This window comes from Protomyctophum bolini (genome assembly GCF_963924005.1).
Source record: "Protomyctophum bolini genome assembly, chromosome: 1".
Classification (NCBI taxonomy): domain Eukaryota; kingdom Metazoa; phylum Chordata; class Actinopteri; order Myctophiformes; family Myctophidae; genus Protomyctophum; species Protomyctophum bolini.
The window spans coordinates 20,623,646-20,640,505 of record NC_137862.1 but is presented as its reverse complement, the minus strand read 5'-3'; the positions used below and the strand labels follow the sequence as shown (position 1 = coordinate 20,640,505).

The 16,860-nt window shown below is 40.6% G+C and overlaps 3 protein-coding genes across 5 annotated transcripts in view; all 3 read right to left on the bottom strand.

The window, feature by feature from the left end:
• Positions 1-1,961, bottom strand: part of LOC308315487 (enhancer of mRNA-decapping protein 3-like) — a 39,202-nt gene extending 37,241 nt beyond the window's left edge. Inside the window, exon 1 of the mRNA XM_080763493.1 lies at positions 1,798-1,961. The gene's annotated coding sequence lies outside the window, so the exon portion shown is untranslated. The remainder of the gene's footprint in view (positions 1-1,797) is intronic.
• Positions 1,962-3,368: 1,407 nt separating this feature from the next.
• On the bottom strand, positions 3,369-14,555 carry LOC308315459 (cytochrome P450 1A1-like). 3 transcript variants are annotated; one of them, XM_080763444.1, is made up of 7 exons: positions 14,452-14,555; positions 7,560-8,424; positions 7,279-7,405; positions 7,085-7,174; positions 6,215-6,338; positions 5,024-5,110; positions 3,369-4,502 (listed from the first exon to the last, which is right to left on the bottom strand). In XM_080763444.1, exons 2-7 carry the CDS (start codon positions 8,397-8,399, stop codon positions 4,205-4,207), a joined length of 1,566 nt encoding a protein of 521 aa, XP_080619570.1. In that variant the 5' UTR covers positions 8,400-8,424; positions 14,452-14,555; the 3' UTR covers positions 3,369-4,204. The 3 variants fall into 3 exon arrangements, with proteins under 3 accessions (XP_080619570.1, XP_080619571.1, XP_080619572.1); XM_080763445.1 differs by lacking the exon at positions 14,452-14,555 and adding an exon at positions 8,691-8,794; XM_080763446.1 differs by lacking the exon at positions 14,452-14,555 and adding an exon at positions 8,691-8,789 and having other exon boundaries at positions 7,560-8,445.
• On the bottom strand, positions 9,750-14,549 carry cyp1a (cytochrome P450, family 1, subfamily A). Its single transcript, XM_080763436.1, has 7 exons — positions 14,452-14,549; positions 13,294-14,158; positions 13,053-13,179; positions 12,863-12,952; positions 12,265-12,388; positions 11,495-11,581; positions 9,750-10,909 (listed from the first exon to the last, which is right to left on the bottom strand). The coding sequence occupies exons 2-7, from the start codon at positions 14,131-14,133 to the stop codon at positions 10,612-10,614; spliced, it is 1,566 nt and encodes a 521-aa protein (XP_080619562.1). The 5' UTR covers positions 14,134-14,158; positions 14,452-14,549; the 3' UTR covers positions 9,750-10,611.
• Positions 14,556-16,860: the final 2,305 nt, after the last annotated feature.

Sequence of the window (16,860 nt, the reverse complement as noted above, 5' to 3'; positions counted from 1 at the left end):
TCCAAAGTAGCTTATAATGATCAGACTTGGCAACACTGTCTCTAGGTTGAACGTTCGACTTTACAAGCTCACACATATGAAATATGTTTTTTTGAATCTTCAAACTGAGACATATTTGATGATAATACTGTTAGCACAGTCATCATACTCCAAGAGCATACAAATGGAACCAAATGGACCCTGATTTTCCCAGAGAGCAAATGGTATCAAATGGGGGTCTGTGGCCTAATGCATTTCAAACTGGGGCTTCTTGCTATTATATTCTCTGCATATCTTATCAACTTGGGGTGAATATTTCACCACAATACTTTACTGAATATTTCACAAGAATATAACACAAGAGTCAAATGTACGGTCAAATGTAATCACAATATAGGCTACAGATGTACATATTTATGACACAGTAAAATGTCGAAAATTAGTGCTATCCCCCCCCCACACACACACACACACACACGACAGGCAAGGCTGTTGTTTGCATCGTTAGCAGGCAGCAGCTACCTTGCCACTGCTCTCTGTGACTGTAGTTGTTTCACCATGTTTGCGTATTTATGAGAAATAAAAAACACTTTCTGTTATTGCAACGACACTGGGATGAGCCCGGCGAAGCCGGGCGAAATTCTAGTTGTAAACAAGTGTAATGATTTATGGTGTCGTCCACAATTAACAGTTTTGTATAGAGTTGTGCTTGAAATGTACTGTAATTATCCAATCTGTTAATAAATTATTCAATCAACCAACTTGCAACAGGAGCAGTTCCTATTGAGTGAAATATTATATAAAATATATGTGTAGAGAGCAAGTATAATGTTTTAAGGCATATTTGTCTTATTGGCCAGGGATCCTTTTAAATGTTTCTATGAATTGACCCAACTAGCATGGTTCACATGACGCTCATGATTATGACGGTCGTGTTTCATGTTTCAGAGCTAGACCCTATCCCCATACAGTATGTGCCCTATCCTAGCCCTGATCCAGTGCTTATAGCGAATCTCTCTCGACTCGCTGTAAGCACTGGACCAGGCGGGCTAGGCTAGGGTAACAAGACTACTCGCCCCGTTTCTGTTTTCCTCCCAGAATTTTCCCCAGTGAGAGGCTGGACAGCAGACGGCTGGACTTTGAATTTCTCTAACTATAAACTTTCATGACAGCAGAACAGCCTAAGTACAAATATAATTTATGAAAAGCTACTACAGTGAAGTCTGTTCACAGAAGTTGTTGAGAGGGCACATATGGGGCTAGACCCAACAACAATTAAGCTAGCCCAAACATTTAGACTCTCGTAGAGGGTTTTTTTCGATGCTGACGAATCTCTTGTCAGAATCTAAAAAACCTCTACGAGAGTCTAAATGTTTGGGCTACCAACAAGCCATAGGCTTTCTTGCATAAATCCTTTTAGCAGACTTTGTATTGTATTGTACTTCCCTGTGCTTGTTAATGCAAACTGAAAAGTAATCAACCAACCAGACTATCAATGTACTTTATCAAGTCTGACTTTTATACTTTATCATACGAAAGTAAAGGTCAAGACTCGATCAAATACATCGATGATAGTCTTGATCCAAGGATAGCTACTCTATAGTAAACACGACCTGTCAGTGTCGACAGTATTGTCGTGATCTGAAATGTAGCTGTAAATCCCGTTAAGAACATGTTCTATTAAAGTCACACACAAAAACGTCAATGCTCAGCATCAATAAAACAGCATTTAACAGTCCGCCACTCAATAACTTGAGTTAACAAAACATACCGCTAACATTAGCTTAGCTAGCTGGTTTATTGCACTGCGTTACTGACCTGTTGCAGAGGCGTTAACTGTTTCTTCCAAGCGAAAGGGAGACTGAACACATTAGATTTAGCGCAGACAAAAGTCCATCAACAGTCAGTCACCCAGATAATGAGGAAAACAAATCCAAAACAATCTCCTGGTTCCAATTTAGCCTGATGAGCTGTAGGATTATTTGTTGTTTTCCTGGTTTTAAACCTCACTTCCGGTGAGTGACTCACGTGGGTTTGTTTTGAGCAAATTGCATGACAGGAGCCAAAAAGTAGGCTAATACATGTAAAATATGTACCTGCAATATTGATTGGTTTTTTGCACACTGACTAGCCTATATCAAAAAGAAATCATATGAGAAATACACATAATAAAATATTAATATATTGAAGAATATGTCGTGCACATTTCTCTCCTGTATGGTATAAAATATACTTCAATATCTTTAAATAATATACAAAAAAGTCATAATACAAACAACATAGGCTAAATCAAACAAGCACTTGCAGGGGATTGAATGAATCATACAATGAATGCGTTACATATTTTTAATGTGACATTTTTCTATATGCCGTGCAGTGTGCAGCACATTGGTTTAAAGGTGCTTTAAATAAAATTGACTTAACTTGACCTATCCATCCATGTACCTGTATATACAAAAACTCACTCGTTCAGATATGCAAGGTATATTGTATGCAAGTTTGAGAAGCAACCACCACATACTTTATCAAAATATGACTTGTACCCCAAGAAGAGGCAATACATGGCCTACCTAATCCTTTCAATATGTTTATAAGCACACTGAGACACATTTTTGTGGTTAATCGTTTTTCCTACAGTAAGATAGTAAACACTGCTGGGGTTTAACATCATCAGATAGGCCTATTCCAAAACCTTTCATGATATTTTATCATAACACGTATTATTGTTTAATGTTTCCTCATCTTGGAAATTGTAGGCCTATAGTACTTGTTCAATTCCCTAAAAGTGAAGGAAAAATATGGGATGAGAGCAAGTTGTAAACTTGATAAACAACAACAGGGGTATTTGGGATCAGAATGTCTGAATGGAAGTTTTTAAATATCATATTGGTGTTGCATGGGATGAAACCCCTCACCAGATAACATTACCCAGTTCTGTGGTGTTTTAGAGGTGCCATTCAAAGGGTCTGATAGTTTGATCCTAATGCATAATCAAATTCGACCGTTACCGTATTTTTGTAAAAGTCTCCTGTGGACAGGTTGTGAAAACTAGCACTCGTGCTAACACATTGTAAGCAAAATAAACATTTAACCTTTGGACTGTGGGCAGTTAACGCGGATAACCGTCTATGATAACGTCATGTCAATAAATAAGGTTGCAGTCCTATATGTGGCCGCAGTTCAAATAAGACCTAAACATATTCTAACATATCTCATTCTGTAAGGTTGATTTCTTCTTTTCAAATGTTTTTTTCTTTATTAGGTATTGTAAAATATTGTATGAGGAACAATTATAGATTATATTTAAAGTTACGGTTAACCGTCCGTTTCACTGTCCTATACCCCCAGAAATGTCTGAAGCAAGACAACAGAAACAAAAGGAAATGTGTCACACTTCTTTTATTCCTGTGAATGACTAAATGATACACTTTACACAAGTCCTTCATTGCATTTTACAAAATCAATTATATTAACAAAAACAACTTCACTGCTATATTCAGTAAAACTCTTTTGGTATTCGGACAAATCAGCTGCACGGTAAAATCACAAATATATACAAATGTTAGGAACGTAAAAATGACTTTACAAAAATGCAAATACACAAAAAAGTCACATTTTGGGACATATACCTTCAGTGTCTTACATAATACAGTGAAATGAATATATTTAGCTTAGAAGTGGTATCGTATCACCTGAATGACAGCTTTATATATAGGCACATATCATTTTACTTTTATTTTATCTTAAATGCAAAAACACAAATGTCAAATTTGCTGGAACAAACATGCCTGTTATGCAGATCATATAACATCCCCGACACGGAGCCAACAGCTAGTCAGCTAAGTGTTTTATAACTGCTACTGAGTGGTGTTGAGCCAAAAGGATGTGTTACATGAGCTGGGACTTAATACTGAGTGGAAGCATTTAACTAGGGGACAGGAAAGGTAATCTGTATCTAGCCTCTGCTGGTACCAGGTAGCTGGTACGTGCTACCTGTAGGAACTGAAACATGGAAAGCTCCTATGTGAACTTCCCAACATGATTCTCATGTCTGCCATTCCTAAACATGCCCCTTCCATGCATGCCTGAGTGCCCACAGCGGCTTTATAAATAAACCCTCCGTCTGTGAAGGAAGCATCGACCCCGGCTTATTAATCACAACTGGACTAATATCATCAGAGTCTACATAATAAACCACCTACAAAGATAGTGTGGTACAATAGTATCATTCCTCAGTCCTTGCTCGTAGGGTGGCCCTCAGGTGGCAGCGTTTGTGTTTCATAGTGAGACCATACTCAGGAGTCAAGTCCAGCAGTTGACCAGGCATAGCGTAGAAGTGTATCCTCTGGACGAGTATGGCCAAGAAGAGGTAGCATTCGTTCCGTGCGATGACCTCGCCGATGCAGCGCCGCTTACCCAGGCCGAAAACCATCACCTTCTCGCCCTCCAGCTTGTTGAGTTCTGTGCCGTCGGCACTCAGGAAACGGGCTGGGTCGAAAGAGGATGGATCTTTCCACAGCTCACTGTGAAGAATTAGATAACTAACGTAAGCTCGAGAAACGAGGGAGTCACAGTCTGTCATGATACATCAAGGTTTCTCAACCAGTGGGGTTGACACTCAGCATTGGATAATGAGATGTTCTGACAGGGTCACAAATCAATAGCTTTAAAAGGGGGATTGCTGTGTACTTAGGTTAGTTGTGTTATTGTGTGACAATTCAATAAATCAATCCTATATAAATTATGTGACATATAATGATATAAGTGACATTATATCGCTTTGTTTGTGCTCCAAGCAGCATGAACAGAGACAATTTAAAAGATTGTTTTTTTGTGCATGTGCATGTGTATTTTTTGAGTTACAGTACAATAAATTCACCAAATGTCACTTGTATAGGTTCTGCACTTATTTTTTATCATGTCCAGGTACTCTGAATGTACCTTCTATGTTTAACACAGAATGTGGATCTTACTACAAAACAAGCTCAAGTTTCTGAGAAGCTGAGAAGCTTAGAAGCTCTGTAATACTAGACATCATACTTACGGGTCATGATTGATCTGCCACTGATTGATGAAGACACAGGTATCTTTGGGGATGAAATAGCCATTGAGGGATGTGTCTTTAGTGGTGCTAAAAATACAAGAAAGAGTATTTACTGTCATATGACATATTTTCTCTCTGATACTCTCTGATAGGCTTACTGTGTACTAACTAACTGGTTGGTTTCCAATTCACATTAGGGCCACGCATAACAAATTTCAGTCGGGGTGGGCAACCTTTGCGGGCCCATGATCACTTAGCCGTTTCACAACACTACCGTGATCACCCAGTGCCAGACAGTGAAAACCACATTATATATTACATATTACTATAGGCTGGTAATTACAATAGTTCAAGCATAGAATAAGTGAATAATTTAACCACATATACCCTGGTGGCCCTAGTGTAAATTAGATCATGTTCTAAATGCATTGCTCAATGTGGTAGTGCTCATTGTGCCACAATGCAATGCATTGTGAGCTTGTACACTTATTTCCGTTGATTGTGGTGGTTAATAATAACCACACAACAAAAAAAACAAGTAAATAATTTAATATCAAACGTTATGACTATCTGGGGAGAAATGTTGCATGTATTTTTGATCAACTCAATCTGATCACCTGGCAGATCAAAAAGAGGTGGTTGACCATTCCTGTTTCATAGTGTAGATTATAACAAAAAATACATTGCATGGATGCACCTGGGACGTATCCTCAGTGATGTATCCTGAGGTCAACGGGGTTTCCAACATCATACCCCTCACTCATGCGACCCAGCCGGGGTTGATCAAATCCAGTCTTACATCCCAGTAGCTACCCTCGATCAGTCCATCAGGGAATGAGCAAGGCCACACAATCCGTTGCTCCGGAACTACTCTGCGGGACTGGGAGAACCAAATTCTGGCACGTGGAAGGACTAGGCTCTATGTGGGTTGACTCCTGTCCGGACCCCTCCTACGTCTCACCAGGTCCACTCCTGCTCTCACCAGGCCCAGGACCTGTGTGTTGCACCAGACTCCCAGCACCAGGCACTTCATTCAGGAGTGGTGGATTATAATGGCCCTCCTAAAGGGGGCTTCCTCCTCACAGAGGACACAGGCTGGGGCGCTAACCCATACTGCTCACCCGGGTGCCGTCTACATTCCGGCTGTCACCCGTCACTATACCCGGTTGTCACATAGTCTATTAAACTTACCAGTGTGGGATGGTGAAAGGCAGGAAGGAAGAGTGACGGAAGGTTTCAATGATAAATGCTTCCAGGAGAGGCAGACCTGATCTGTCAGAAATACGAGGACTGCGATTCAATCCCACTTTATCCTCTGTTGAGAAACAATGAGATAACAGTGAATATCAGGCAGGGTGGGAAATGCATTGTGTAAAGTGTACATTGTGCTATGATATTTGTTAGTGATCTGACACTAAACAATTTAATAGTGGCTTGTAATAATATCATTTTGCATTCAGACAATATGTGTGAGCTGCATGCAGAGAATTCATCTATTTGGCATTTAGGATTAATTGAATAGTAAACTTATACCGTATATTAAGTAATTAGGACATTATTGTCCTTCAGTTGAGCTCTATTCATACAGGTTATACTGTGTGTGTGTGTGTGTGTGTGTGTGTGTGTGTGTGTGTGTGTGTGTGTGTGTGTGTGTGTGTGTGAGTGTGTGTGTGTGTGTGTGTGTGTGTGTGTGTGTGTGTGTGTGTGTGTGTGTGTGTGTGTGTGTGTGTGTGTGTGTGTGTGTGTGTGTGTGTGTGTGTGTGTGTGTGTGTGCGTGCGTGCGTGAGTGCGTGCGTGCGTCTATGTGAGAGATTTCATTTAAAGTGTCCATTTATATTTATATTTGCCAATTGCACTGAGTAGAACAACTTTCATGTTAGAAATGGTATGCATGCAACATATCAAATGCCATGCATCATCATGCCAAATTCTAAATTAGTCCATGGAGGGATTGAGAATGAGACCCCAATGACAGTTTGGTTGCATAGGTGACTAATACTGGTGTAACATCAATCCTATTGATGTCTCTTTCAGTCTTGAGTAAAATACAGTTACACTTACTCAGTTCTTGGTAAAGCCTTTCTTGGATCTCTGGATAAGCCACCAGGTACATTACAGACCAAGACAATGCAGTACTGACTGTGTCAAAACCTGTGAAAGAAACAGAACTCTATGATGCCACCATATATTCTTTCTTTGCTTTTTGTTATGTTTCTTTGTGTATTATCATTCACAAGTGGAGGAACTGAACTTACCAGCTCCGAACAAGTCATTGACAATGCCGACAATCTTCTCATCAGACATCTGGATATTGGAGTTTTCATCCAACTTCCGGTCATCACAGTGATCAATGAGGGAATCTGTGATGTCACGAATATTGTCCTGAAAACAGACCGACAGACTGTCAGCAACGGGTAAGCTAATGTATATTACAGAGACAGTTTTGTCAGCCATGTCTTGCAGCACAATTCTGTCATGTAAAATATAGTTTATTGGAATCAAGGGCATTTTGGTAAGGATTTAGAGTTCCATGTACCTTATTATGAGTTGCATAGTGCTCACTGACGATCTTCTGCACAAAGTTGTTGAAACGGTCATTGATAGCTATAAATTTCTTCATGGTAATACTGGGGAGGAAGCGCAGAATGGGTATAAAGTCTGCAGGATTACCGCTGGCGACCACCTTCCCAAACTCATCACCTAATGAGACCAAACTGAGCAGCTCCTGGTCATCGTGGTCGTAGCGCCGGCCAAAGCACATTCCACAGATGACATTGGCAACAGACACCACAATGAGACGGAAGGGGTCAAAGCTGCCGTCGGTCTTCATGACCTTGTGTAGCTGCTTGACGAGGTACTCTCCCTCTTTGCAGACGTGTTCCTCCAACATGCAGGAGTGCTCGGGGGTCGTGCCCTCAAGGCTGGAGAACGAACGCAGGGCATTCATGGCCAGCTTGCGGCGGGCACGCCACACACCAGCCTGGTCAGTGCTGAAGGTCAGACTATTCCCGTCGTTAATGAACTGGAAGCTGTACAGGTCCGGCCTGCCAGCAAACTCTTCCCCTTGTTTGATGAGAGCTTGCCGCACTGTCTCACGCCCACTCAGGACCACCACTGGACGCATGCCAATTTGTATCTGGTAGACGGGGCCGAAGCGCTTGCTCATTGCAGTCAGGCTGAGGTGAGGCTTGCTGCCCACCTCCAGCACGTTTCCGATGATGGGCAGGGGTCTGGGTCCTGGGAGCCGACGGAGCCCCTCTGGGATCTCGGTGTGGAAGCACTTGAGCATCAGGTAAACCAGACAAACAGTTGCAGTAGCCACCAAACTCTCACATATAGACACTGCACCGATGAAGGGCAGGATCATGAATGCCATGACTATAATTCCACTTCAATACAACCTGGAAGTAGACAGACTGTTACTGTGGAGATGTTAGGGTTAAGTAATTATTCAGGTTTTAGTAATCATTTGATATAATTGCATGTTGAAGAATATACAATTAGTATGCAAACCATTGCAGTTTACATCTAGTAGGCTACATTATACATATCACAGAATTAAATAAATAAAACACTAATGAAATATATTATATACTATATCTATTATAGTAGTACTATTTTCAATATAATTTCCAAACACTCCAAACACTGCACAAAGTATGCCTACCTTATAGTAGAAGATAACAAATTAGTAATCCTTTCAGATGAGCAAAGGCATGCCAAGTTAATAACAATATGCTCTATAGGATGTATTTTCCCAGTTAACTCTCTTTCTGTCTCCAAAACAGAGAATGGGCACTTCTTATATACAGCCTTCCTTGGTTTCATTGGTTGTTGTTGTCTATGACGTAACTCTCTCTCTCTCTCTCTCTCTCTCTCTCTCTCATACATACGCTGTGACAGTGTCACACATGCACCTCTCGCTCACTCTGCGGTAGTTGAAAGACTCAGAGGTGCCATAAAAGATTTCAGCCAAGAAGGGAAGGTGGAGTGAAAATTAGACAGAATAAAAAGTAGGCCTATGTCCTATTCGAACAAATGATGAAGTTAGAATCACAAATCACAAATTTAAAAAGTCCAAGGCTGTTACCAAATTGCATTTTAGTATTAGTAAGCTATGAGACCATAGTTTAAGTCCTCTGTAGGAGACATTACCATCCGTCTCTAGTTTTAGACCCGTAGGCAAGGAGTTCCAAAGGTTTGCCCCCTTTACTGAGAAGGTATACTGTCCGAAAGAATTGTTACACCGGGGAACAATACAGTTACCACCACTTGTTGAGGCTTGTGTAGTTGCTCTACCAGAGCTCGGAAGACTATCAACCAGTCCAGAGAACAAAGGTGAAACATGACCATGTAAACATTTAGAAAAACATTTTTAATACCACAAAGGTGCCATCTCATCGTTTTTTGATCCATGATTTTTATAGCCTGTTTGTATAATGATGTTATTGGTTTGAGAGTGTTGGTTTGAGAGTATTGTGACCATGTTGTAAGGCTGTATGATATATGTGAGAAAATCATAGCGTGCATGTAGGCTTTTATCCAAGATACTGTAATTCCTAAATATTTTACATGTCATTCTGTAAGGTTGTTTTCTTCTCTTCAAATGTTTTTACCTTTATTAGGTATTGTAGAATATTTTATGAGGAACATAGATAGACGGTTAACCGTTTAACTGTCCTATACCCCCAGAAATGTCTGAAGCAAGACAACAGAAACAACAGGAAATGTGTCACACTTCTTTTATTCCTGTGAATGACTAAATGATACACTTTACACAAGTCCTTCATAGCATGTTACAAAATCAATTATAATAACAAAAACAACTTCACTGCTATATTCAGTAAAACTCTTTTGGTAATCAGACAAATCCTACAGCTGCACAGTAAACAATATCATCATCACAAATATAAACAAATTTTAGGAACATAAAAATGACTTTACAAAAATGAAAATACACAAAAAATGTCACATTTTGGGATAACATCATAGCTTCAGTGTATTACATAATACAGTAAAATAAAATATAGTTAGCTTAGACGTGGAATCGTATCACCTGAATGACAGTTTATAGGCACATATAATTGTACTTTTATTTTTGTCTTAAATACAAAAACACAAATGTCAAATTTGCTGGGACAAACATGCCTGTTATGTGCAGATCCCCGACACGGAGCCAACAGCAAGTCTCCGCCGGCTAAGTGTTTTATAACTGCTACTGAGTGGTGTTGAGCCAAGAGGATGTGTTACATGAGCTGGGACTTAATACTGAGTGGAAGCATTTAACTAGGGGACAGGAAAGCTAATCTGTGTCTAGCCTCTGCTGGTAGAATTTAGAAACACCAGCTACCCGTAGGAACTGAAACATGGAAAGCTCTCACGTGAACTTCTCAACATGATTCTCATGTCTGCCATTCCTAAAGATGCCCCTTCCATGGAATAGCCTCAGTCAGTGCCCACAGCGGCATCATAAATAAAGCCTCCCTCTGTGAAGGAAGCATTGTCCCCGGCTTATTAATCACAACTGGACTAATATCATCAGAGTCTACATAATAAACCACCTACAAACATAGTGTGGTACAATAGTATCATTCCTCAGTCCTTGCTCGTAGGGTGGCCCTCAGGTGGCAGCGTTTGTGTTTCATAGTGAGACCATACTCGGCAGTCATGTCCAGCAGTTGACCAGGCATAGCGTAGAAGTGTATCCTCTGGACGAGTATAGCCAAGAAGAGGTAGCATTCGTTCCGTGCGATGACCTCGCCGATGCAGCGCCGCTTACCCAGGCCGAAAACCATCACCTTCTCACCCTCCAGCTTGTTGAGTTCTGTGCCGTCGGCACTCAGGAAACGGGCTGGGTCGAAAGAGGATGGATCTTTCCACAGCTCACTGTGAAGAATTTACAGTAAGCTCGAGAAATGAGAGAGTCACAGACATGAGACTGTCATGACTCATGATACATCAAGGTTTCTCAACCGATGGGGTTGACACTCAGCATTGGATAATGAGATGCTCTGATAGGGTCTCAAATAAATAACTTGAAAGAGGGATTATTGTGTAATTATGTTAGTTGTGTCATTGTGTGACGATTCAATAAATCAATGTAAAGATCCTATATAAATGAAGTGACATATCTCTTTGTTTATGCTCCAAGCAGCATGAATAGAGACAATTTGAAAGATGTCTTCTTCTTTTTTTACTCAAGTGGTACTGTACATGTATTTCACCAAAGCGAATATAGTGGCATCTAGTCCACGACCCAGCTAGAGAAACAAGTACTATGTTATTGCGTGTGCATTTACTGAGTTACATGTACAGTCACTTGTATAGGTTCTGCACTTTTTTTAAATCATGTCCAGGTACTCTGAATGTACCTTCTATGTTTAACACAGAATGTGGATCTTACTACAAAACAAGCTCACGTTTATGAGAAGCTGAGAACCTTAGAAGCTCTGTACTAGACATCATACTTACGGGTCATGATTGATCTGCCACTGATTGATGAAGACACAGGTATCTTTGGGGATGAAATAGCCATTGAGGGATGTGTCTTTAGTGGTGCTAAAAATACAAGAAAGAGCATTTACAGTCATATGCCATATTTTCTCTCTGATACTTGACATAGTTTGTTATTATTCTTGTGTGTGTGTGTGTGTGTGTGTGTGTGTGTGTGTGTGTGTGTGTGTGTGTGTGTGTGTGTGTGTGTGTGTGTGTGTGTGTGTGTGTGTGTGTGTGTGTTTGTATGTGTTTCTGTAAAGCTGAATGGATATAGCACTAACTAACTGGTTGGTTTTCAATTCACATTAGGGCCACCCATCCTAAAAACAAATTTAAGTCAGGGTAGGCAGGGTAGCCATGATCATCGCCATTTTCCAACACTGCCGTGATCACAGTGAAAACCACCTAAGCTTATACGTAACATAAGGCTGGTCATTACAATAGTTCAAGCATAGAATACATGTTTACAATTTAACCACATATACCCTGGTGGCCCTATAGTGTAAATTAGATCTACATCTTGTTTTACATTTATTTCTGTTGATTGTAAGTGGTTAATAATAACCACACAACAAACAAACAAAAAATAAAATAATTAGTCAATAATTAAATATCAAACGTTAAGATAACTTCTGACTATCTAGGGAGAAATGTTGCATGTATTTTTGATCAACTCAATCTGATCACCTGGCAGATCAAAAAGAGGTGGTTGACCATTCCTGTTTCATAGTGTAGATTAAACTTACCAGTGTGGGATGGTGAAAGGCAGGAAGGAAGAGTGACGGAAGGTTTCAAGGATAAATGCATCCAGGAGAGGCAGACCTGATCTGTCAGAAATACGAGGACTGCGATTCAATCCCACTTTATCCTCTGTTGAGAAACAATGAGATAACAGTGAATATCAGGCAGGGTGGGAAATGCATTGTGTAAAGTGTACATTGTGCTATGATATTTGTTAGTGATCTGACACTAAACAATTTAATAGTGGCTTGTAATAATATAATTTTGCACTCAAGACAAATGTGTGAGCTGCATGCTGAGAATTCATCTATTTGGCACTTAGGAATAATTGAATAGTATTTATACCATATATTAATTAGGATATGTTATTAGGACATTATTGTCATTCAGTTGAGCAGCTTATACTAGTGAGTGTGTGTGTGTGTGTGTGTGTGTGTGTGTGTGTGTGTGTGTGTGTGTGTGTGTGTGTGTGTGTGTGTGTGTGTGTGTGTGTGTGTGTGTGTGACAATGACAGTTTGTACGTTGCATAGGTGACTAATACTGGTGTAACATCAATCCTATTGATGTCTCTTTCAGTCTTGAGTAAAATACAGTTACACTTACTCAGTTCTTGGTAAAGCCTTTCTTGGATCTCTGGATAAGCCACCAGGTACATTACAGACCAAGACAATGCAGTACTGACTGTGTCAAAACCTGTGAAAGAAACAGTACTCTATGATGCCACCATATATTCTTTCTTTGCTTTTTGTCATGTTTGTGTATGATCATTCACAAGTGGAGGAACTGAACTTACCAGCTCCGAACAAGTCATTGACAATGCCGACAATCTTCTCATCAGACATCTGAATATTGGAGTTTTCATCCAACTTCCGGTCATCACAGTGATCAATGAGGGAATCTGTGATGTCACGAATATTGTCCTGAAAACAGACCGACAGACTGTCAGCAACGAGTAAGCTAATGTATATTAGTCATGTAAAATATAGTTTAATGGAATCAAGGGCATTTTGGTATGGATTTAGAGTTAGATGTACCTTATTATGAGTAGCATAGTGCTCACTGACGATCTTCTTCACAAAGTTGTTGAAACGGTCATTGATAGCTATAAATTTCTTCATGGTAATACTGGGGAGGAAGCGCAGAATTGGTATAAAGTCTGCAGGATTACCGCTGCCGGCCACCTTCCCAAACTCATCACTCATGTTGACTAAACCGACCAGCTCCTGGTCATCGTGGTCGTAGCGCCGGCCAAAGCACATTCCACAGATGACATTGGCAACAGACACCACAATGTGACGGAAGGGGTCAAAGCTGCCGTCGGTCTTCATGACCTCGTGTAGCTGCTTGACGAGGTACTCTCCCTCTTTGCAGACGTGTTCCTCCAACATGCAGGAGTACTCGGGGGTCGTGCCCTCAAGGCTGGAGAAGGAACGCAGGGCACTCATGGCCAGCTTGCGGCGGGCACGCCACACACCAGCCTGGTCAGTGCTGAACGCCAAACTTTTCCCGTCGTTGATGAACTGGAAGCTGTACAGGTCCGGCCTGCCAGCAAACTCTTCCCCTTGTTTGATGAGAGCTTGCCGCACTGTCTCACTCCCGCTCAGGACCACCACTGGACGCATGCCAATTTGTATCTGGTAGACGGGGCCGAAGCGCTTGCTCATTGCAGTCAGGCTGAGGTGAGGCTTGCTGCCCACCTCCAGCACGTTTCCGATGATGGGCAGGGGTCTGGGTCCTGGGAGCCGACGGAGCCCCTCTGGGATCTCAGTGTGGAAGCACTTGAGCATCAGGTAAACCAGACAAACAGTTGCAGTAGCCACCAAACTCTCACATATAGACACTGCACCGATGAAGGGCAGGATCATGAGTGCCATGACTATAATTCCACTTCAATACAACCTGCAGTAGACGGACGGGATGTTACTGCAGAAGATGTTAGGGTTAAGTAATCATTCAGGTTTTAGTAATCATTTGACTCTATATATTTGCAAAAATATACAATTAGTATGCAAACATAGTAGGCTACATATCACAGAATTGTATAAATAAAACACTGATAAAATATATTATATTATTTCTACTATTTTCAATATAATTACAAACACTCCTAAAATATATTTCCCATCATAAACAACAAGCTATTGGGTGTTCTGTAAACGCATTCAGCAATGATGTGCACAAAGTATGCCTACCTTGTAGTGGAAGTTAGTAATCCTTTCAGATGAGCAGGCATGCGAAGTTAATAACAATATTAAGACAGGTATTGTCCCAGTTAACTCCCCTTCTGTCTCCAAAACAGAGAATGGGCACTTCTTTCTTATATACAGCCTTCTTTGGTTTCATTGGTTGTTGTTGTCTATGACGTAACACACACGCTCTCTCTCTCTCTCTCTCTCTCTCTCGCAGTGTCACGCACACACGCTCACTCTGCGGTAGTTGATAGACTCAGAGGTGCCAACCGTGCCATAAAAGATTTCAAAGCGAAGACGTGCAACTACAGAAGCTACGGAAGGTGGAGTGAAAATTAAACAGAATAAAAAAGTAGGCCTATAGCCTATGTCCTATTTGAACAACAAATGATGAAGTTATAATGTAAAAGGACCTATAGGACATTAGTTTAAAATGGTCTAAATTCCCAAAATAAAAAATAAAATCCAAGGCTGTTATTACAAATTGCATTTTAGTATTATAGCCTAAGCTATGAGATTGTTGAAACATAGGCTACATCAAAGAAAGTGCTATGACCATCACTTCTTCAGGCTACCGCAATAACCGCATGGCAATTTGAAGGTCCGCCAAACCAATCTCCTAAATTGCCTAAGGGCACAAGTTCTGCACAAGTTCTCTCAGGCTTGATAGGCTATTGGCTATTTGTTTGTGTGTGGGCCTATCTATTATATAATATATAATTATATATTATATTTTACTTATATGCCTATATTAATCGCCATATTTTGTAAAAATATATAATAAAACTGTCGACTGTTTTGTATAGCCCATAGACCTACACTTAATTAATTCCTGCTGTGTCCTTTAGAATCTAAATTGAATATCTAAAGTTTAGATATTCAATTTATAATTGACATATGTATAGGCTAAAGGCCTATAGTAGGCTATATTTTTTATTTGTATTCTCTTATATCTTTATTCGGCAAAAGTATCATAATTAGGCGACGTTTATGTAAGTTCTCATGATGTTACATTAATTACAGTCAATCATGTCGTTCTCAAAGCCAAGAAACCGCGTGCGTGTTCATTCATTTGATTCATCGCCCTCTCATGGTCTATTAATCAACAATAGTGTTTAAATGCAGACTGGCCGTTTGCATGCAATGACGATGGTTCCTATAGCCTACTTAACAAGTGCAGTCAGATTTAAGTCCCGATAAAAAATGTCAAATGCCATGATGGCGTGCTTATACCTGTTGACTCTCCAACTGGGGTTAAAGATTGACCACGTTGCGTGAGAGCGAAGTGATCGAGACTTCGCCTCCCTCATGAAGCTCTTTGAAAGGGTTCTCAAACGCTGCGGGAGTGCAGGGCAGATGAGTTCATTACCTTTTGGGACGGACTGGTCATTATGCGTGATATGCTTTGTAACCGCGAGAAGCTGCTCAATCAACCGGACAGGGCTTTACTTTCCAGATGGCTTTGCAATCTGAATTACAATGTAAACAAGCTCTTATCATGACACAATCAGGAGATAATTATATGCTTTGATCATTGCATTTGTATAGTGTAATTGTAATGATAATGATGTATAGCCTAATGATATCTCTGTGTGAAGAGGCTAGGCCGTTCTATACCCCACCATGGGATTTGTACTATACGCACGGAATTTTACGCACGAAAAACACCATTCAATCAAACTAGGCTACCAATTGAGTGACATTTTTGTCTTAAAAAAATATAAATCTTTTTTACTTTTAGAACACATCATAGACCATGCAAATTAGGCTGCAGGCATGCGGACTAGGCAATTCATTTCACTTCTCGCATTTCTCCGACCGCCCGAGAGATATTATTTATGACTGAGGGATAAAGTAGGATATTTAGATTCAAAATGGGAAAACGCACCCTGCGATATTATATTGTTCGTTAATCAATTAAAACCCTGCAGGCTAATGCACTGCCACTGCTTGTTAACGTGAATCGAATGATGCCATGGAAACACACATATGCCTATTCTTTATTTTTGCCTGATCTGCGTAAGCCAAACCTATTTGATTTTTTTATATATAATTTCACACACAGGATGTGACATGATGTCCAAAATGATTATGACTATATGACACCTGATTTAAAGAAATGCAACATAGCAATAGCAACGCTAACTCCAGTTTAGAAGTTATGGACGGCGTTATCCACCAGTTCAGGTGATTGCCAGCGCATGTATTTGGTTATTCTGTGTAAAATGCGCACCATTCTGTTTCTGTAACAATGCCAAGTCGCTCTGGCTATTCATACGATGATCCGATTCCGAGTTGTCGGACGAGTCTCCCCGGACTCCTCGCCCTCGGTGCCCGCTCGGCGCGGAGCGCTTCATCGGCGCGTATAGCTGCTCTAGCAGTTCGCGTGAGAAAGTGGTGCTCCGGACCGGC

Coding starts and splice junctions, on each gene's coding strand:
- cyp1a (XM_080763436.1), bottom strand. CDS start 14,133: ATGGCACTCATGATCCTGCCCTTCATCGGTGCAGTGTCTATATGTGAG. Junction 12,389..12,862: donor AAGGCTTTACCAAGAACTGA/GTAAGTGTAACT, acceptor GTTTCTCAACAG/AGGATAAAGTGGGATTGAAT. Junction 10,910..11,494: donor TGGCAGATCAATCATGACCC/GTAAGTATGATG, acceptor AATTCTTCACAG/TGAGCTGTGGAAAGATCCAT.
- LOC308315459 (XM_080763444.1), bottom strand. CDS start 8,399: ATGGCATTCATGATCCTGCCCTTCATCGGTGCAGTGTCTATATGTGAG. Junction 5,111..6,214: donor CCTTTCACCATCCCACACTG/GTAAGTTTAATA, acceptor TTGTATTTTTAG/CACCACTAAAGACACATCCC. Junction 4,503..5,023: donor TGGCAGATCAATCATGACCC/GTAAGTATGATG, acceptor AATTCTTCACAG/TGAGCTGTGGAAAGATCCAT.